This window comes from Homarus americanus, unplaced genomic scaffold (genome assembly GCF_018991925.1).
Source record: "Homarus americanus isolate GMGI-L3 unplaced genomic scaffold, GMGI_Hamer_2.0 scaffold31037, whole genome shotgun sequence".
Classification (NCBI taxonomy): domain Eukaryota; kingdom Metazoa; phylum Arthropoda; class Malacostraca; order Decapoda; family Nephropidae; genus Homarus; species Homarus americanus.
Genome location: NW_024722227.1, coordinates 248,654 through 272,049, shown reverse-complemented (window position 1 = coordinate 272,049; position 23,396 = coordinate 248,654). Strand labels below are relative to the sequence as shown.

At 36.7% G+C, this 23,396-nt stretch overlaps 1 protein-coding gene across 2 annotated transcripts; it reads right to left on the bottom strand.

Annotated features, from left to right (window-relative positions):
* Nucleotides 1–976: 976 nt before the first annotated feature.
* LOC121862238 lies at nucleotides 977–23,232 on the bottom strand. 2 transcript variants are annotated; one of them, XM_042360327.1, is made up of 19 exons: nucleotides 22,885–23,232; nucleotides 20,261–21,558; nucleotides 18,856–19,728; nucleotides 17,529–17,643; nucleotides 17,168–17,340; nucleotides 16,786–16,859; nucleotides 15,577–15,777; nucleotides 15,197–15,323; nucleotides 14,100–14,231; nucleotides 13,581–13,700; nucleotides 11,363–12,679; nucleotides 10,839–11,031; nucleotides 9,630–9,760; nucleotides 7,987–8,117; nucleotides 7,436–7,678; nucleotides 6,422–6,536; nucleotides 3,973–4,083; nucleotides 2,330–2,539; nucleotides 977–1,642 (listed from the first exon to the last, which is right to left on the bottom strand). In XM_042360327.1, the coding sequence occupies exons 2-19, from the start codon at nucleotides 21,470–21,472 to the stop codon at nucleotides 1,448–1,450; spliced, it is 5,673 nt and encodes a 1,890-aa protein (XP_042216261.1). In that variant the 5' UTR covers nucleotides 21,473–21,558; nucleotides 22,885–23,232; the 3' UTR covers nucleotides 977–1,447. The 2 variants fall into 2 exon arrangements, with proteins under 2 accessions (XP_042216261.1, XP_042216262.1); XM_042360328.1 differs by having other exon boundaries at nucleotides 23,063–23,232.
* Nucleotides 23,233–23,396: the final 164 nt, after the last annotated feature.

Below are 23,396 nucleotides of genomic sequence, written 5' to 3'. Positions count from 1 at the left end.
CAGCAGGTTTTGCTAACTGTCGCTCTCCTCTCCCACTATGAAGGAGGAATTGTACACACACTGTATACTGTACATCACCCTCTACACACTAGCCTACAGTAGGCATACACTGTTGACTCTACTATATACTGTACAGTACTGTACTGCACTGTACATACAGTACTTTCACACCTACTAACTATACAGTACAATACTGTATACATTATTGTAATCACTTTTTATGTCCTAACACTGCTTTAATTGTATTCTTGGTTGATTACCGAATATCCTGGTACAGTAATGTAAAGTACTGCACTGCACAACACAGATCATGCAAAAACCACAGTGAGCGAGTGAACAAGCTTCTACAATGGCAGCAGACAATGAACTAAGAGTGTCACGATGCAAGAGTCTGAGGAGATAGACTGTGAGATACATCAACCAATCATAGACATTCCATGTAGTCATCACCTGACAGTAGTAGCCAATCATAGCACACGACCACTCTCAACCTACCCACCCATGCATTCGACACTTGTCGGCATGATGCAATCACTCGGAAATTCATCCCGGAATGGTAAAATTTTATTTTGCGGGTAATGGAAAGTTTTGGGATCAAAGATTCAGGCTAACAGGGATATTACTGTACATGTACTGAAATTCAGTACCTTAGTTACTGCATCTGGAAAATAGCTTTACCTTTAAGACTGAATTTTTTTTGTATATTTTGTAGATAAATCATGGAAAATGGCCATAAAACAGTGTAAATACAATACTGTATCTCTTTTGCATAATTCTAAACATTTGTTTCTATGTACAGTATTTTCAAGTAATTTTACTATGAAAACTTTAAAGTTAGAAAAATATACAATACTGTACTAATAAATATATTCTGATATACCACCACTTTTTCTTAACAGTATAAAGGGTTTCATTTTGGTCACCCAATAAAATTTTATTAAATAATTCTCTGGCCTCCAGGTAAATAAAACGTCAGTAACAAAAAATACCCTTGATATTGAAAAATAACCATATACGCTATATGACTAGGGGTTTTGTCCAGATACAGTACATAATTTTTAATAAGAATTTTTTTTTTCATTTATGCTTATAAATTGGTAATTATTATTTTTTCAAATATTAGACAATTAAACATAAACCTTTAATCTTTTCACCAGTACCCCCAAAAATTAAATTACACAACAGTTTCTTTACAAATGTTTAATTTATGGAGATGAAAATGAAGGAGTCAGATAGTTAATGGGAACACAGTCCTCCATATGTACACTGAGTGACATCATTCCTTGCTGGTCACTTCTCTCCAGCTCCTCCCCAGTGTGTGAGTGTGTGCCATGGTGGGATTGATGTTCACTAGGCATTACCTGTGAGGAAGGATGTAGCAGCTCGCATGTGACCTCTGGTGATAGTGATTGTAGCTGGGAAGACATTAAAATTGAGTGTGAGGTCTCTACACCTGAGGAGGATGCACTAGTCTGATGTAGCATGCTGGGTCTGGAGCCTTTAATATGTTTAGGTTGTTGTTGTGTACCTCTGGGAAGAAACTTTCCTCAGTAACAGGTTTTTGGTCAACATCATCAAAATCTGAATTGTTAAAACCTCGAGTACTTGTGGTCTCCCGGTCATGGAAGGCTTCCTTGTGAACCTAGAAAATAGAAATACAGTTATTATGATACAGTATTAACCTAATTATCTAAATTCACTTTGGGTTTCATCAACAATTTTCAATTTTGGCCCATGAATGCATAATACCTGTACTGTATAAACATCAAAATCTGAATTGTTAAAACCTCGAGTACCAGTGGTCTCCCGGTCATGGAAGGCTTCCTTGTGATCTAGTCTTCAGTTATTATGATATGTATTAACTGGATCTAAATTCACTATGGGTTTATACAACAATTTTCAATTTTGGCCCATGAATGCATAATACCTGTACTGTATAAACATTGCAAGTAAAACTGAAAAGAAAGAAAGAGTATGCCAGTGTTTTCTCATGATGGTCACAGTTTGGGCACATCTGTGTATCTAGTCTTCCAGCCCATATATGCACTGGAGTAGCAAGTTTATACTCTAATTAATAGTAACAAAACATGCATTATGTAAATCTGAGCTGCATATTTCAATTTTTTTTTTTAATATCATATTCGCCACTTATCAGCTTATTAGCCATTTGGGCGGTCTATCCAGTGTTAGTACAGGAAGTATGAAATAGATATCCTGTAGACAGAACTCACACAAACTATTATATTCTGCAGCATAATCTGGTAAAGAAAAACTGACTTTAGAAAGAAAGTGCGCAACATATAACAAACTTAAGAGAACCTCTGCTAACCTTCAGTGTCTGCTCTGATGTAAACATTCGAGGGCACCTGGGACAGCGAACATAATCTGCACGTCTGGAGTGTGTACGTAAATGTGAGGTTAAGTAACGAGCTCGAGCAAAGGTTCTTCCACAAATATTACACATGTGACTTTCTTTAGCTTCTTTAGTTTCTTTGCTGTGTGTTGCCTTCTGTACTGGATTATTACCCTCCTGTGGAACCTAGAATGAGATGAAAAAGATTTCTATATCCATGTACAGCATTACCCATAACTACTGTATCACGGAGCAGATGTAAATTCAATTAAATAATTTCAAATATTTTTTTTTACAGTATTTCCATATATATTTTACTTCTTTTCCTGTTGACTTGACTTCTCTATCATCAACTCTTAACCTGGCTTCTCTATCATCAACTCTTTCTACACTTCATTTCTTCCCTCCACAGTTAGGGAGAAATAATAGGCTGGTTAAGTTAAAGGATGAAGATCCCAATTTTCTCCAACATCAACCTACTACAGTGTGTAATTCTGAGCTCAGTTTATGAACAGTACCATTAACCTACTACATATACCTGATGACAGATCACAGGCTAAATACTGTAAAGACACCTCTTAATTTACACATGTTTGTTTTATGCCATTTTGGGAATAATGTGTGAGGCCCATTTACACTTCTTATTTTTAATTTACGTGGACTTATGTTTGGACACATCAACAATGGACTGGCAATACAATGTTGTGACATTGCCAGTGCCATATAAGAAGTGCGTATACATGTGACATGGTTATGCAGCTTCCGCACCTTGTGTGGATACAGTCTATAGTCATGGAGTGCTATAGTATTTTGTGCTACAGTATACTGCATGTGTTTTGCCCCTTGTATCATGCCACCAAAGTTTCCTTCAAGGTCTCCTGGTACCAGTGGTGCTAATAAGTGTAAGACCATCACCACTGAGATTAAGATGGATGTGCTCAAACGTTATGAGAGAAGTGAACGAACAGCTGATATTAAGCGTGCCCTTGAACTTAGTGAATCTACTTTATGCACTATTCGTGATGATGCAGAGAAGATCAAGGAAATTTCCAAGAGTGGAACATTAATCACACTTCATATTCCCAATGTTCCCATCAGCATGCTTGTGATACAAACAAAGGCCCAGAGTATTTTATATTTCCTGGAACAGGTTTCTGTAGTTTTTCACTGGTATAATACGTATTGGGTATTGTCTTATTAATAATGAAATCACCTAATCTCCACTATTTACATGGTTTGATTTAAGCGGGTTTTTTTTATTTACAGAACCATTTTCAAGAATGTAATTATCACGTAAACTGCAAGGTGCCTGTATACTAGGTGACATTAAGGTTTATTTTTACATACAGTAGTTCTGTAGATTCAAATATACCATAATACCTACTAAATATTCTGAAACCCTCTTCTTACTCCAAAAAAAGTATTCACGGTTCAATATACATCTCAATATTTACCCATAGAATGAAAAATAAAAAGATATCGAGAAATAAATAAAGATCTTTGTACTGTATTTGTTGTGTAGTTTCAGGGTGACTGTCATCCCCCTCAGCAATATATCTCAGACACCTAAATATAAAAGACATCCTTCTTATATAATTTATATTCATTAAAAGACTTACTTGATCCATCTGTGGTTGATGTGTACGCATGTGAACGGTTTCTAAATAAACGCGGCGCTTGAATGAAGAGCCACAAATTTTGCACTGGTGACGCTGAGTACCATGTTGTTCCTTGAAAAGAAAAGAAGATTATTAGGCACAGGCATCAGAGTTGGGGAAAGGAGGGAGGGAGGGATATAGCCTTATCATCTCTAATTAACTCTTTTGTGTCTTCAACCATCCTGTCATAAGTCTTTTTAATAACTCATTTGCCTGCTATGTGCATAACACCTAACTTTGTTCTAATCCATTCAACTTTCTAAACCTTTTTGATCCCACACAGTCTTCTTAATTCTTCATTCCTTTCTCTATCAACCCCCCCAAACACCCATTATGTTTTGCAATGTCAACCTATACTGCCTTCACTCTTGTTCTGGGATTAACACTGTTCTTGTTATGTGTATACTTGTGTTTAAGTTTGTATAGAGACATTGATTAACTATTGCACACTTCATCAGTGTTGTAGTGTATCTTGTACATAAACTAGTAAACTTTTTTTTTTGCAAGCACAGTCTACTCACAAACTATAATTTTTAATTAAATCTTTACTTTTACTCGGATTAAAAGTGACCTTATTGCAACATGGAATGATAGATAATTTCTTGGAAGAAATCCATTGCAAAATATTAGAGTTGAATGGGATTTTTAATCTGAAATGTTTACCAAACCATACCATATATGTTCATAACTTTTTCAAGTACAGTACAGTAAGTGTAACAAGTATTTAATAAACTACACCAACCTTCATTACATATCTATCTAAGATCTTCTCTGGATTATGGTGTTGTAAGAAATGTAAACAAAATACAGCTTTGCAAGATATTTGATACATCCAACAATGGTTTTCATCCAGTGAATGGCAGGTCGTGTGGGGCTTGGTGGCCGCAATATTCAAAACGGTGGCCACATGTTAACTTATGCTAGCTCACATATAGATGGGTTTCCTTCATGATAAGCAGAGAAGGGGCACAAATAATTTCACATATTTAGGTAGTTCCACGTTGCTGAGATGGTAACGTTATTAAGTGATGGTTTTGTCGATTATGTCCTTTTATATTTGTATCTATTTCACTTGTTTTCTTTATCTTATATATAATTTATCATATTCTGGGGTCATCTGGGAACCTGTGTGTCAAATGGGGGAATTTGGAGCTTAATCAAGTACAGTACTGGTGAACGCCTCCCCATATAAGATGCAGGGTGATTTTTGGAGGCTTTTGGGGAAAAAATTAATCTTGTATGGCAGTAATTACTGTGTAAAAAAACAGTAAACAACCTCAGCATATTGTGGAATGAAGTAATGCAAGCTACCATGAATCCTGTATAGAAGAAACTGGCTGGAATGCATTCATGGTCTGCGAGGGTTTCATAACATTCCAGACATCCATAAACAAACTATCAGGTTGGCGAGGGAAACTGGCTTTAATGAAGTTGACCAGGATGACATCAGTGGAAGAGTTGCTGGATTCTGATGCAGAAGATTTGTTCAAGGAGGATTTCATTTTACTTCAAGAACTAAAAGCTGCCAAGAAAGAGGAAACCGATGAGAAGTCAATATTAACACTAAAGCATCACATCACCAATGGCTGTCAAAGGCTTCAAACTTGGTCAAACCTGGAACACATCATAAATTCTTGTCACATAGTCGAGGGAGCCCTTTGGTGTTATAGGGAGCTCTTTATGTAGCCAAGAAAAAGAAAGCCATCCAGACATCTCTCAGACGTTTAAGAAACCTTGTACATCAGCCACCATCACCACAACAGCCACCATCACCGGCTCCACACGGGAGTAACATCACTACGCCTCTTCTCCACCCATCTTAACATGCAGATTTGACACTACACTTTGGTGAGTACCCTGAAAAGGTTCATTATTTTTTCTTTTAACTGATTTACTGTTTGTTTGTTTTTTTCATTAACAGTTAAAGACTTCACAATTTACAAAATTTTGGGACCCGAAAGTATTTAGTTTGTGTTTTGAATTCACCCCTTTCTTAAATAAGAAGAATGATTGTATTGCTTTAACTCCTTCTAGAACAGGTCACTGTTTTCTCCAAAGTTTTCATTCATGTCAAAATTATCAACTACAGTACTTTTCTCTTACCCCTTTCTTAGCATCTTCAGCATCTCATTCAAAACCTCAAACTCTTTCCTCGTTATCTTACATTTCTCATTGAACAAATAAAATATACATATTTGATGACTAAGCACACTATCAAATATAGTATACTATACATGAGCTCAACAAATAAATGATTTACAGATAAGATTACGATATTGTTCATGTAAAAGAAAATTATCTTAATAGTATTTATTACAGTTGCTAATCTACTAAGACAGTTATTTACAGGCTTAAAATTATATAAAAAAAGATTCATAATGCACACTATGATGAACACATTGTGACTAACCCGAAAATGCCGCGTATAATCCCTCCGTCGCACAAAGCATTTCTCACATATTTTACACACATGTGGTCTTGATCCTTCATGGGTACGCTTGTGTTCTGTTAGATCACGCATATATCTGTTGAGAAGCAATATGTTAGCAACAAAAGACAAGACACTAATGGGCAACTAATTCTCACCTCTTTACACCTCTTTAAATTTAATTACAAGATTTTTATTGATTTGGCCATGTCAGAAATGAAGAGGGTGATCAAATTTTATGACATATGAGCATGAAATCTGAAAGTCTTCCTACCTCTAAACTATATTGGCCCAGCAGTAATGTGCTTGTCTTTCACTACTGCATCATAGGTTCAATCCTCATGTCATGTGTGAGAAGGGTGTTATCCAGTGTGACTCTACCAAACATCACATATTTTCTCTGAGTACTCCTGTTTCCTCCTGTAATAACACTGGATAATGAAGGTTGTGACAAAGAACCAACTGATTGACCATGTTGTTAATAAGCTGACAACAGATGGAAATGATAAATTAAACCAAAAACAAAAGAAAATAGAAAATTACATTGAGGCAGCGGTTAACTTCCATCAGTAAGAGGGTGCTAGTAAGTACACTAGAGTTTATGAGACAGGAAACTGATGTGTTTGATGCTGATATGCTGTAATGTAGCTGACACATGATAAATGTGGAGCACACATGCTAATGTGGTAAATAAGACTCTGACCATTCAATGTCAGTGGTAACATACCCTTCACAATAATCCCCTTTGAGGACTATAGTTGCGGTTAGGAAGAACTAACTAACTCGGAAGTATTTTCTGTAGCTACAAGTTAACCGTTTTGGACTACTTCTGAAATAGTGCCTGTCACACCTGTCAAAAGTCCCTAAATCCTGTGTTTCCAACCCCATACACTCTTGACCAAACTTCAATTGCCCAAGATGTACATAGACTATATACTCGATACAGTAATTATTTATTAATATTAAACACCAACATATAGTACAGTAATATCCAACCTGAATGACTTGAAGCACTGACTGCAGACATGTGGGCGTGCTCGTGTGTGAGTCAACATGTGTGTCTTCAAATTGTATTTTTCCGTAAAAGCTTTATCACACACTTGGCATCTAAATTTTTGACTGTCGTGTGTGCGTTGGTGTCTCTCTAAATGAGCTGAAGTCTGGAAATTCTTTCCACATGTGGAACACTGGTAAGATGGGTCAACCCCACTGTTGTTAGGTAGTTCATTATCTGCATCTCTGAAAAAGTATAATACTGTAATAACAATGCATGCTTATCTGTAGATTAAATAACAATAAATAACCACATAAATTGACACAGAGCTAAATTGTTAGCTGGGATGATCAGACAAGTTGCGGCATAACTATATCATATGAGTTGGAAAAGAAAATTCCAGATTGTGTATGCAATGTTCACTAAGAAGAAGACATACAGTACTTGAACTGTGATAATAATACAACATAACGCTCTTAAGAAGAATTCACGTTATTTCTCTAAAGCATAAATGTAATTCAAGCAGACACTCCAGAGCATAAACGAGGAAAACCTTGGTGTTTGTGATGCTTCCTTCTCCCAGTAGTGTTTTGTTCGTGACTCGGCCTTGGATCTCCGTGGTTGAGTCTGAATAATTTCTACACTCACTTCGTGCACAGGGTTTTGGCTCATACCTTCTTCTTCCTGTAGTGATGAAAGAATGTACATTATATAGAATCAGGTAAACCAACAAAGAGTAGATTTCATACAATACTTTGAAGATTAAACCAACATATAGTAGATTTAACCCAGTACAATACTTTACTTTGAAGATTAAACCAACACATAGTAGATTTAACCCAGTACAATACTTTACTTTGAATATTAAACCAACACATAGTAGATTTAACCCAGTACAATACTTTACTTTGAATATTAAACCAACACATAGTAGATTTAACCCAGTACAATACTTTACTTTGAAGATTAAACCAACACATAGTAGATTTCATGCAATACAGTACTTTACTTTGAATATTAAACCAACACATAGTAGATTTAACCCAGTACAATACTTTACTTTGAAGATTAAACCAACACATAGTAGATTTCATGCAATACAGTACTTTACTTTGAATATTAAACCAACACATAGTAGATTTAACCCAGTACAATACTTTACTTTGAAGATTAAACCAACACATAGTAGATTTCATGCAATACTTTGAAGATTATATGTTATCACAATAAAACCCCAACATCTCTACAAATATGACAAAAATTTCTTATGACAAATTACCCCATGATTTATTCCCTATCTACCTGACAAACAAGGATGTTACAGTCACAACTACTGATCAATCAACCTAGGAATGGTTGCCTCTGTGACTGCTAAAAGTTTAATGCTAGTCCCTTATAGGAGGTTTGGTTCAAAGTTTAATAATTCCATTCAAGTATGTAACAAACTCTTAAAGATGCATTTAATGCTTCATGATATTAAGAATGCTCCCCTGTACATGATTCATTTGTTACATTTCTAGTATAGTATTGTTACAAATCCCTGTCTGGGGTATCTCCTTCACCAATTATTCCACATTGTCTCATGACCATCTCCTCCTGGATACACACACTGTTTATCAACCACACCATGTGCCTCACCATTCTTGAGTCTGTCTCACCTCTTCCTAACATAAAATTTTTCCTCTTTCAGCTTTATACTTATCATTCCTCCATGTCCCAAATAAAATGACACACATCTGTTTCTCCTCATCTGTTATATGCAGTAAATGGTCAAAATATGCTATACATCTCACTTTCATATCCTAATACTTCCAAAACAAATCCCCTTTATCATTCTTAACTGTCATTCCATTTGTTCTAAGTTGGTTTTTACCTTAATCAAAACCTTTCAAAATGTCTCAGAACACCTTCTCTCTCTATACAGTATATAGGCTATAGAGTAACAATGCATTTTTTAGTAATGAGCCCTACACTAAACCACCATGACACTTGACTCATCGTTAGAGCTTCTGTCAAGGGAATAAGCATAGTTAAAGACAATGTAAGTCAATATGTAACAAAGAGAAAAGTATATAAGAGTGAAAGGTGATCAAAACTGTAAATTTTGGAGGAACTGTTTACATGTGACCCTACAGGAAAAACCCTTTACTGGGTAAGTGACAATAATAGTCTGAATCTATTTTCAAAATGTCTTACAGCCTGATCCTCAGTGACTAGTGTATCATGAAGGGCTGATGAAGTTGGTCCATGAATCCCTTCCTCATCTGGTACAGGAAGTCCCACTATGGACTGTAGAAGGTTTGAACTATCTTCAGTGTTTGACTGTTCTGTAAAGCAAAATAATTAAAACTTTATCTACACAGTATAAATATGAAATATGCAAAACAGTCAAATAATAAGTTAATATTGGAGTGAAAAGGCTTGGTGGGGGGTACTCTTCCATAAGAGATAAATTGATAGTAATATTCCCGTTAATAGGAACAATTGGTGCAGAGCGTTTATGGGTTTGAGAGATTTCTGGGTATTGAGACAAATTCTCTTATCCCCCCCAAAAAAAAATTGCACATCTATGGAATTTTTCTGGGCACTGGTAAATGTTTCCCTGTCTAAACTATGGCATGGAGCACTGTTGCTCTGGAGGCTTAACTGCAGTTGGACAGACATAGAGCACCTCACATGGACCCTCACCTGGAAAGAAGCCTGTAATTTAAATACCTGTACAACTTGACTGCTGGACTTGCTGCCCCCTATAAGGAACTCATGACCAATAGGAACAATTGACCAAGAAGCCAAACATCATGCATTTGTCAAGCCTTTCACTCCAAGCTCCACACCTGCTGACTCACCTGGCCCATCAACCTCTGTCATGACACCTACTGCACCTCCCAGCAGTTCCTTGGTATCACCTCTAGATGTCACGATACCAGCAACGTCCAGCAGTGACAGTAAGATGACCCTACTCCACCCTTACCACACCACATGCAGGTCACTACCACACAAACCTACCTGTCTTGTCTGTATCTGTAGGTGAGTACAATACTTAACAAACTTTCATTTATATATTTTTTATTATTTTTAACTACTGTTTTGTGTGTTAAAGTAGCCACATCCCTAGTTTTTGCATTATTTTAACCTATTATTCGATTTATGCAAGTATACCGAGGATCATATCCCTCACATAAAGCAAGAACCTACTGTATTCCTCGCCCCTCCTTTTTTTTTTACATGAGCTCAAATACACGTAAGAGCAGAGAACGTACTGTATGTATAAGAACATATTTTATTATGATCTTCCCACTTAGTAATAACATTCAGGCCTCTGACTTAATCTCAAAACTAACTAACATTTTCCATAAAATCTCAGCATTGACAAACATTCTGTACTTAACCTCAACCCTGACTTACCTTCAACAGTTTTCTGCAGTGGGAGGTTATTGACTAGCACTGATGAGGGAGAGTGTTGCTTCACTTGTTCATCTGCAACTCTTGATGATTCACTTGGCATGAATGATGACATAGGGTCATTGTGAGAAGGTTCAGCCAGTGTGAGGAGGACACTGGCCATGGATGTGTTTGCTTGATTATTGAGGTTGCACGGCTGTTAAAAGATTATTTAATTAGTGGACGTGATCCAAAAAATTTAATAAATTACAATTAAGATGACTTTATTCTTTAAAGTTTCTGGAGGGTTGCAATACAAAGAACTGTAACTCAGATCAATCAATACTTTCCAGAGCAAATAATGAGATATAAGAATAAATGCTATCAAATGATTTTCATATACAGTAGTGTATTGTAAAATAATGAAACTCATCAAATTAGATTAACCTTTACAATTTCTCCCTACCATTAACCAGTTCTCACATTTGTGTAATCTGTATGACAAACATTGAAGTATACCTCTCACAAATATCAATATGGTAATTTACCTTTGGTTGAGGTAGAAGAGTAGTGGATCCAGTTGATACACTATTAAAAGGCAATGAACCCATTAACAAGACAGGGGCACTATCATTCTGTGTAGTACCAATGCCTGCATTTCCCATAATAAAAGCAGAGTTTTCCCCATTGCTGGTTTGGTGGGGAAGGATGGCAGGGAGCATAGCTGTATTCTGCCCTACAGAAAGGTTTACAGCAGCAGAATCACCTGCAGGAAGCAGAACACCTCCATCACTACTATTGGGAATTGTGATGGTGCATAATGATGGCTGTTTCTCTTGTTTGTCTAGTACATGATTAACTTTTCTTTGATGCTTTGGCTGTGTTTGTTGAGGGCCTGCCAGAAAACCTGTCATTGTAAATACTGCTTGCTTTTCTTGATTCTTGGTAGGGTTTAATGCTGTTGAATGAGGTACAGCAGAAAAGCCTGCAGGAAGAACATTGACATTTGGATACTGAAGAATTACATTATTGGTTTCTAGCTGCTGTGTAGTCACATTCGCTGTAGTTGGTGCAATGATGAGAGGCACCTGTGGTGAACGGTCCCCTACTTGCAAGAGACATTGTGGGGTGGACTGTGAGTTATTGAGGGGCATGCAGATTTGAGACTGCATATTACCCCCATTATTTATCTGAATGGGCTGAGATGATTGTGGGGTAAGGTAGGTTGCTGCACCCCCCTGAACTGCCAGCAAGTGAGATGAGTGAACTGCTGTTACATGAGCCACACAATCTGCCTGACTTCCATAATGCAGACCACACACAGAACACTGAAACATCACATGATGATTTGATGCAACATGAAGATCCAAGTGTGTTTGTGAACACATTAATGCCCCACATGGTCCACACTGTAAGGGTGTGGTAGCCTCAACCCCACACTCAGCACAAGTAACCCCAGACACCCTCACAAAACCCTGAACCTCTCCTTCTACTGTTGCTGTTACATTCTGACCACCTTTATGTTCTGGCTGAATGTGGCTATTTTCAATTACAGTGGGAATTGATATTGTTGCAGAGGGAACTAATATAGATGTTGCTCTCAGAGGAGTCTCCTGAGTAGGTGGAGGGTCATTTACTGCGAGAGATGCAATGGCTAAAGGACTATCTTGAAGTGAAGTTGGGTCATCTGGGTTGTCAACTTCCTCTGCATTCTCACTTCCAGATTTTCTTGTTTTCCTCACTGTGCCGGAGAAGCCACATAAAACTTGCTGTACTTTGCGACGCTCCAGAGAGCACACACTTTCCACAGCTTGTTCCATAATTGGATTGAGGTCTTGACTACCCATTTCTGGCACAACATAAACCTGAAAATGCAGTTACGGACAATATAACCATAATTTAAATAATGCTGATGTACAGAATCTCGCAGCTTTAGTAATATACAATACAGTACAACTTTAAGTTATAAGTCCAAAAATAAATTAATCAAATATGAAACCCCATCTTATTGCCGAGAGTTAAAGAGAGACCCACAAGCCTCGGCTTAATGGACACGCCAAGATAATGTACCAGTGTCATAGAGTACAGTATCCAGTGATAGGACATATTTAAATGAGGTACGATTGTTGAAAAGACGAATCATCACCCAATCACACCAAGAGACTTTAACAACCCTTATGGTGTTCTGATCATCCTAGGAAAATTTACTGTATAAAGCTGTTAAGAGCTCTATTTGTTCTTAAAAGATATTTATTTTCCTTCTGTATTTTTAATTACCAGTACCTTGTCCTGTGTGAGCCAATAACATCTCCCTGTGAGCCTCCTACACTCATCACACATGTTCCAAGCATCCTACCCCTTCCTTGGTTACAATTCACCATGATGGAGGATGGTAGCGCACATCAGTGAAATACAGTAATAATATACTGTTGTAGGGCCTTCATATATCATAAGAATGGGGTCAAAATTCCCCCCCCCCCCAAAAGGTGAATTGCTCTATATTAATCTATGTATTTTAAGAGGAAATACTGTATAAGGTATGGGACTGCACACACACAAATAAATAAATAAATAAATAAATAAATATATATACACGCACACACACACTAGCATGAACTCTAAGAGGAATGGATAACACAGTTCACAGAAATCTTGCCAAATTTCTCAGTTGATAAATATATATAATTGTACAACACATACTGTACTTTACAGGTATTGATAAATCTAAATAATTTTTATTCTTTCAGGATCAATTTACCATCCTACCTCATGTCTGGATTTCTTGTTGGTTCCATCAAGCCTTTCAAAAGCCAGATTATGTTGCTTCTGGAGATGATTTCTAAGGTCTTGGGAATATGCATAACTTTGTGCACAGACACCACACACCTAGAGCAGAAGTCAACGATAAGTGATCTTAAATTTCTGATGCTTAGTTTTTTATATACAGTAACTGGAATGATTTCAAATTATCTAATGCACTTTGAGTGAAAGATTTAACTTGTTATTATCACATGCTAAACAGCTTGAGTTCTAATCCATTATTAACAAAAATTATTACAATAGTTCTCGCAAAATTCAAAGGATAAATGTTTAGCTACAAAACCCAGTAAGACACCTGAAACAATACTGTACAGTACTTTAATCATAAAAATGTAGAGAGAGAAAAGGGTATGCTACTGTTGGTGCATTATGTGCTGCTGTCTCTATACAAGCACAGTACTGTACTGGTATTATCTCCACAACAATATATATCTTGGTTTGACAGGCTCAACTTATCTCTTTTACCCAGCGTTTGAGATGATGATGAACCATTAGGCGGTGACGCAGAAGATTAGTCTTGTCTCCAAATGTCTTGCCACATTCAAGACACGCTTCTTTGTGGTTTCCGTGGATCATACGATGGTGTGCTCGGCATTGCTGGATTAACAAAAAGAAAGTTTGAGTTGAGGCAATTATGGGGAGCAGGAAATATTCCCTAAATAATTAGCATCACCATACAGTATAGTGGATAACTAACAGTGTAAGGTAAGGGCTTAGCTCAAGCTAAACATGTAACATATCAGTGACCTGATTGCCCTCACTAAATGACCTAACATGTTGCTAACCAGCTGTCAGAGCCCTGCAAATTTTCTTATATGTCCTAATACAAAACACAAAGGTGTACTCAAGAGTGTATATTAGGTGTAGATCTGACTACCTCTAGGGACTGGTGGCTCACTCAATGCACCTCTCCCAACCAATATTCAAACTGGAACTTTCTTTAAATTCCAAATTGAGCTACACAAGACTATGCTCTCTAAAGCCTCATGCCAGACACCAAAATCTGAAGTAAAATTATCCCATAACAGGCAGAGCTGTGTAACATGTCATCTTAAATCACCTGGCATTTCGTCAAGGATGACAGAAACAGGTTTTAAGTTTCACTTATTTATTCCTTGGAAACACATCAATAGAACTAACAACAGTGCAAAGCAATATTACCATTGGATGAAAATGTTTACAGCAAATGTAGAGTTAAGAGCAAGCTGTGAGTGGGTGATCAAATGAAGATAAAAGTACAAAGACAAATAATACAGCTACAGTAATACTGCAGTCATCTAGGTAACTAGCAAGAAGAAATAAAGCACAGTGATTCGTCTCACTACTAACTTGTAGACGTTTGAAGCATTTGCCACATGTCTCACACACATAAGGCTTTTCCCCTGTGTGGATTCGCATATGCACTTGAAGTTGGCTCGCATATGCATAGCGTTGTGGGCACTTGGGACATGACAGCCTGAAATTAAAAGTACAAAGACAAATAATACAGCTACAGTAATACTGCAGTCATCTAGGTAACTAGCAAGAAGAAATAAAGCACAGTGATTCGTCTCACTACTAACTTGTAGACGTTTGAAGCATTTGCCACATGTCTCACACACATAAGGCTTTTCCCCTGTGTGGATTCGCATATGCACTTGAAGTTGGCTCGCATATGCATAGCGTTGTGGGCACTTGGGACATGACAGCCTGAAATTGTAATATTCAGCTGTCATTATACAATGACCATCACCATTAATGCATACAATACACAGTACATGTACAGGGTTGCCACATAAATTTAAAAAATAAACTACCTGACCTGTGGCAACCCCGAGTGTAATATCATTCCATACTTTTATAAAAATCTGTCAAAGAGATTGTAAACTTCAAGAAATGCACAATAGACTATGTATGAAAATATACCACAAATAATTAACTAAAAAAAAAATTAGATAATTACTTTGTTTTATGTGAAGGATCATGGGTTCTAGCGTGGATAGCCAGACGACGAGCAGACATAAAGGTTTCATCACAATTGCTGCAGGCAAACTTGAAATCATGGGTAGCCATGTGTCGCTGCAGACTGCGAGGACGAACATAATTACGGCCACATTTGTCACATGACCAAAGTGGTTCCTTCTCACCATGGCTAACCAAGTGCCTAAGTGGAGGAAATGCACGTTCAAGGAGAAAAGTAATGAAATAATTAATTCAACAATATTAATCACAACAAAAAATCAATCAATTTGAAATGAAGCTTCGACCATACAAAAAGGTGTAATTAAGTGGAGGTGAATTTTGAATCAATATGAAATAGAATTGGATCTAAACTTAAAAAACATACAGCAGTTTCAGGAAAGTACAATACTTTATACCATACAATTGAGAATTAAGGTGATAAAAGAAGTGAAGACAATATACATGAAGAAAATGTTCAAATGATTATATTTAAGCACTGTAGTGGAAAACATGAAGAACTGATGTGAGAAACTCCATTTTATGACCAAAAGGAAGAAAAGTGTGGTCTCTGAAATCCATACGCTAACCATCCTTTGGCAAGCCCACCATTAAGGTATATTTAACTGCAGTATACTGACTCTGTGAAACAAATGCCAGATACTGTTGCCACCTGTGAACAGCACCTCTCTCACCAGTCACCAAGATGGCTCAGGATCTGTAGTAAACTCGAGATCCATTTAGGATTTATGTCAAGGATCAACACTTTTCAGTTCCTCAAGTGATTTCCAAACTTTTTATGCCATAAAAGGAATTTCACATGTAAATCCTTACAGTTCCTGCTGATTTCTAATTCCTTTAAAATAGGAGGAAAGAAAAACAGGTCACTCACTTCTTCTCTTCAGTCAATCGCTAATTCATGACAAATGGAGCATCAACAAGTAGTAATTGTGATTCTTAACCAAACAGGAATGGAATGGAGTACTGTATATAATTTGTCAATACAGTAGTGTTACTGTATGCACCATAAGTATGTTGTATCATTTCTATGATATTTATATTGACTTATTCACATCCAAAGGCTAAAGTATGTAAAACAAATGAAAAGTTTCATTGGTCAGAAATACTTCAAAACTCTGACACAAAAACAAAAGTGCAAACTAAGGAAGCGTTACATTACAAAAGACTCGAGACATTTTAAAAAAGAACTTACGACTCAAGATGAGTTTTGGTTGTAAATTTTCTATCACACATGGAACACTGCAGCTTTTTTGATTCATGATTTATCTGAGGATAAAATAAATACCCAATATTAAAACCTTTAATCTCATTTTATAATATCCCCATTAAGCATCAAACTGTTAAATACCAAGAGTTAAATAATCAAGACCATGGCCTTCATTAAGAGAACCCACCATGTAAAATATATTGATAGAGATATCATCAAAAATCAGGAAGGACAATGAAGTAATATTTCTAAAAAAAAATGGATGTAAACCATACGTCTGGCATTGTGATTATAAACAAATACTGTAAAGAGTTCAGATAACTAAATCATGAAAATAACCAATTTACAGCAGCCCTTTATTCCATACTTTGTGTACACGAGCCATGTGTTCTATGAGATGGGCCCGTGTTCTCACGCGACGTTTGCAAGTCTGACACTGATGCCGGCCAAGAGAACGTGCATGTGTGCCACGGTGTCTACTGAGAGCTGATTCTGATCCACAGGTCTTCCCACATTCTAGACATCGATGCTCTGGCATAACTGCAAAGGATATTGCCATAATTAAAGCTGACAGAATTTGAATGCTGTGTTGCTAAATAAATCCACATGAAATAAAGAACAATGTGATCTGTTGGTCTCGGGTTCAGAATTTGTAATGTTTGCAAAAATAACCAATGTTATGTCAGACAACAATCACCATCTGACAAAAATAAATCGGAATCACACACCTTTATTTTTGTCTGCCCCTTGCTGGCTTGTATCTTGAGAGCTATGGACTGTCATATGACGCTTCAGTTGCTTCACACTCAGGAATGACTTCTGGCATTTCAGACATATAATTGCCTGAAGAAAAATATATTGCATTATCACATCATTATCATCATTATTAGTAATTCCATCACAACAATAATAAGAGATAAAAGCACTCTCACAGATGACATATGTATCTATAGTACAGTATAGTCTTGGACCTCTAGATTCTCATAAAAGAATGAGTGAAGTGTACAGTCTCGTCTTATCACCAGGGAGAGGAAGGATGTGACCTGTGACACATCTAAACAAGACTTGGTAAGTAATGAAGCAGCAGTACAGTACTTCATTAGTCTACTGATATGGGTTTGGGGATTTATTCTTTAGTTTAGTACAGAACTTTACACTTTTTATATTTTTACAGTACAGCACTTTTAATTGAAATTATACAGTATCTGGTAAAAATAACATAATAATTTGGAATCTGGTTGCCATGATGATTGATTATGACTTTGTGAAGTTGTTGTAGAAAACCAATTAAAATTTGTTGATAATATTAGAATGGAACCTCAGTAATAAGGGCACTCATGGGATTTGGGGCAGTGCCTACTTTAGTCTGGTAGTTTCTTTAGTGAATATGAATAAAAAATCTCATAAAGAGAATTTTTGAAAAATATTCAAGAACACATTTGTAAATAAAGCCTATTATGCTGTACATATTGAGTACTGTACAGTTGTTGACCAGGACTCCATGCTTAACCCTGGCTAACCTGCACTCCCTATTACAAGCCATAACATATACCGAGATGAGTTTGATGGTGTTAACTCGGACCCTTCCAGTGCTAACTTCACTAGGAATTAAAAGTGGATTTATTCCTGGCTTGCTGACTAATGAAGTATTTTTACAGCTGAAAATGATCTATATGACTATAGACTGGTGCTTAATCATGTACACCCACTAAAAAGTTATTCGGCACCCTTACGGCGTGATACAATATGACACGGGTGCTGAATAATTTTTTAGTGGGTGTACAACACCATGGTAATAGCAGACACTGGTGAAGGTATCTCACAGGTCAGTCATTGATGACTTCTTAGCCATAAATGAGATTACATGCACCTGCTTTAATCCACCCAATATTGCATTCCTCTTATACCTGTACAGTAATTGATTTTCAAAAACTCTCCAGAATAATGTCAATCTTTGCCATTAACACCGACACTCCAACTTCCAGAAATTAAAAGCAAGAGTACCGGAACATATCTTTATTTAAGAGTTACCAGTTTGTTAAAGGTAATACATACCTGATTGTGTCCAGCTTTATGTGTGGCAAGTTCCTCTGCTGAGGGCAAATATATGTTGCATAACCCACAACGGTACAGAGTTGGTCCTTCCTCCATAACCTTCTGCAGTACCTCCTCTTCTCTTCTTACTGCTTTCTTCTCTTCCTCCTCAACACCTGCTACAGCCTCCACCAAACAATTCACAACATTTTTAAATATGTTGCAATCCTCACTATCTGTAGCCTCAGACTGTCTGACTGAGCTGGATTCTAAATCTACAACATTTTTGTTTCTCCTTGGTTGGACACCTGAAACTGCATTGGGTGAAAAGCTCAAGTTCTCTAAAGTTAAATAATCATCAACTTTATATGAATTGAGGAGAGCCAGAGGGTTTTCACATAAGGATGAATATTTATCTAATAATATATCCATACGACGATCAGATGCATCTCGAGGGGATATAATACTATGGATCTGTTTGCCTGTCAGTTTGTGCTGATTTTGAAGATGGACTACAAGCCAGCTTTCATCCTCAGCTATATGCTCACACTCCTCCTGAGGACACTTCTGAGGCCTGTGACGCCATGAATGTACCTGCAGCACTCCACAATGGGTGAATCGAGCCCCACACATGAGGCAGCTGTGTGGCCGTAGCTGCTCTAAGTGCTGCTTGGCGTGTGCTACTAGCTGATGCTGAGCAGAGAACTTACGCGAACAACTTGGGCATGCCAGGGTAGCGAGGTGCTTGCGTACATGAGCCTTACATTCGGCAGATGTGGACAGCTGCGTACCACATACAGAACAAGCCACAGCCTTGTTCTTAATGCCATGGTGAACACGTAGATGCCACTCCTGTTGACTTTCACTCCAACACTCATGCTTGCACAGGAAACACTGCCAAACAAGAAACTCTCAATTACAATATAAAACAGACACATGGCGCACTACTGTAGACTGTCTATATTGCTGTACATAGTAAAATCTTTTTCAAAACCATTTTGCATTTTAGTTTAACATTATTTATGGAACCTTTTGAAAAAATATTAAACTTTGACACTGTCATCGTTTGAATAAATCAAGAAGTCAAAACTGACAATAATACTGCTGTGCTTTAACACTGATGTTAAATTCTAAGCACAAAAATTAAACACAGTAAATCTTTGCAAAAAAAGGGCATTTTTTCACATACATCTTGAATGTTGAATGTGGAATTCTAAAATCAGATAAAATAAGGTTTAATTACTGGTGTACTGAAGAAAGTATGTTTGGGAAAAGATAAAAGTTATCTGTATAGTACATTAAATACTGTAGCTACAGTACTGTAACTACATATAGTAATAATGTTGATATGGAAATGTACAACATACACAGTAATTCAGAAACTGTATTTTTATGCTAAAATCATGTACAGTAATCTGATCCTTACCATGAATGACTTGATGTCCTGCTGCTGATGTTGTTTAACCAGGTGATGTCTAAGTGTGGCAGCTGATGGAAGAACATCAGTACACATTGTGCACCTAAACCACTCTGAAGATCCCTGTTCTTCTGGGTCTGCTGCCACGGTTCTTGGTTTTCGATGAAACGGAGCATAAATTGTTGCATGAGTAATTTTGGCTTCTTTTCGTGGACCTTCTGGAACATCCTCAGATATTATACTTAATTTCCTTTTACGATTTACAGTGGCGTTAACCTGTATATTTTTCATCACATCGGGAGGTAGCGATGAAGTAATAACTTCATTGATATGTTTCGTGTGAATTGTAGCCGAGTTTCTGGTTAATTTAGCTAATTCGGTTGTGCCACACGATGGTGCGTTACAACTACCTTCATGTTTGTTGTTTGTGAGAATGATTGTTGATGAAACATTGTCATGGTTTCCAGTTCCTGATGCAGGTACATCTATATGATGAACTGGTGAGTCAGTCTTTTCTATGTTAAGTTTATCTTCTGTGGAACTACTGTTAGCAGGATATATTCTTAAATGGGAAGTGCCTCCTACAGAATCTGGCTCAGAAGAAGCAGTTACATGGCCAGTAAGGGAATCATTTATCAACAGGGAATTATCATCCAAACTTACAATAATAACTTCCTTTTCTGATATAGGGAAACACTGAAACATCACACCTTCTTCACTCACCAAGAATGGAGCAGAGTTCAGCTTCAATAAATCCATCTTTGTTTCTTTTGGCTCTCCACTTTCTTCTACATCAGCCAAAATCCCTGAACTCTCTTCAGTCCTTGCTTCAAAATTTGTGGAAGAGTCTAATCCAGCAGTGTCAAGAATTGACATTCTCTCTGTTAAGCCAACATTAGTGTCAGAAAGATCATTATGTTGGACTTCTCCATCAGTCTCATCTATTTCAAAGATTGGCACCTCCTCTAAATATCGACAAGGATGTGCAAGCATTGAATCAACCTTAATCAAGCTTTCCCTATCAAATTTTGAAGCTAATTCACAAAACTCTGATCCCAGCAAAGATGAAGATTGGGCAGTATCTCCTCCAGATCCTGTAGGTGTGGACTGTGTCATGGTTCGAGAGAAGGTGACCTGCAAACCAGGCACAAGACTATTGTGGTGGTTGGTACTGAGTATCCTCTTGTGGGTGTTGGATTCTTCTGTATGTTTATGTTCCATGATTATGAAAGATACTCCTCAGTACACTGAATATTGAAAATTTTTTGTTTGTTATTTTGTCCTATTTGATGTTTTAACAATCACACCTGCAAAAAAGTAAAAAAGTAATTAATAGGTAGCCTTATTATAATGCCAGAATAACTTTTAACATGTCCCAAGACATTGAGGTATAAATAACCAGGATTATTATGAAAATACTGTTCTACAGTATACAGTACAGCATACTTCAGAACAGTGTCTGAGGGTTTTTCAAGCAACACTTCAAGTTTGAAGGCTAGAAGCATAAGTTAAATGCACTATTGGTGCGTGAACAAATGAGTTATCCATATATGTTAACAGAAATTAAGGCAACAGCATATATTTTCTACGAAGAGAAGATTTATAGGTTAAACAGGAGATGTCCAATTTTACCAGAAATGGGTAAAGGTGGAGGAGACGGTTATTGCTAGAAAAAAAAATAATGAAATGGTGTATGCATGATACTAAACAAGAAAATGGAAATGACAATACACAAAACCTAAGAGAACCTGACCTAACATTACCTAACCTAACCAGAGGGCAGTCTTGATCCTCCACAAGCACAGTTAACTTGCAATACGAGAAACAACAACCCGAACAGGACGTCATAACTACTGTACACCATTGAAAAACAAGATGGCTTGTTTCTCTCTGAGGAAGAACAATGAGCAATAAGTATAGAACCATACAGTTCACTTAGAATCCAATGATACTTGAAAGAATTTGAAAATGTTTCCAAACCCATATTATGAGATTCGATTCCAACTACTATATATGAATCTCGTCGATTATACATAGAAGAGGTTCAAAAACCATATGTACAAAGAAGAAAAGGATTTGCACACGCCATAAAAAATCCCCAAGGAAAGTGAAACCTATTCAATTAAAAACAAAGACAACCAAGCCAATAGATATGGTAAAGCCTCCAATGAGAGCCTCCATCATTTTTATATGCTTTCAAATACTGTACCAGAATCAACAACATTATAGTTTAAGAGCAGACGAGAACAATTGGCTCTAAAGTTGAATTGGCGGCAAAATATTTATGGTAAAAAATGTATTTCTTCATCTACAAAGCATCAAGGGGCATGAAATTACTGTCACATGTTCCATGTTTTACCCTGTAAATTCCCTCTTCTTTTATGCTCTGTCCACAACAGATGATTTATTAACGTTTTCTGGTAGTTGTTGTTTCCTCATAAATTACCCAGAAATGGACCAAAATCCCACAGTTTTCCATCCTACTAAAATCAGTCATATTTCAGTGATTATTTTTCTCAATTTGCCAAAGGCAATTACATAAGATAAGAAATATTGAGAAAAATCATGAACCCTGGAAAATACAACAATTCAAGTGTAACAATATCTGGATTTAGAATTTCTCTGGAAGTTACCTTAGAAAGATAAGAATAACAAGATTGCAGGCAGCTACTCCCTGGGTGGCTGTGAGCTGTTCTTCAGGTACAGAACAGACTCAATAAAAATGGTTAGTTTGATGTGCACACTTGGTATGAGCATTAATAAATGTTTTTTTCTTTTATCTACACTTAATTTTACGTTATTTCCTCTTACTCCAAACATCAACCTGTCAACTTCCTCTCACTTTTCTCCTTTAAATCTTTATATAATCGTCATTTCTCACGTTATTAATAAATATATCACTGTACGAGAAAGGCAACCAGTTACATTTTTCTATTATAATTAAATTAATTCGTTGTTCTTCAAATAATAATAACCCAAAATAACTTAAATTTACGGTATCCTTAATATTATCTCCAGGTCATGAATCAATGGTCTCATAAGAAATTACAGTATATATAATTCGTAAAGCTTATTTTATTTACTTAATATAATTCTTAAAGCTATTAATAGAACAGAAAATAACTTTGAACCATATTATTTTCAG

Excerpts from the sequence above, each read along its gene's own strand:
- LOC121862238 (XM_042360327.1), bottom strand. The coding sequence starts at position 21,472 with ATGGAACATAAACATACAGAAGAATCCAACACCCACAAGAGGATACTC. Across the intron at positions 16,860-17,167 it reads ACATGGCTCGTGTACACAAA|ATAAATCATGAATCAAAAAA; the intron begins GTATGGAATAAA and ends TTTTATCCTCAG. Across the intron at positions 12,680-13,580 it reads ACAAGAAATCCAGACATGAG|GTTTATGTTGTGCCAGAAAT; the intron begins GTAGGATGGTAA and ends CTGCATTTTCAG.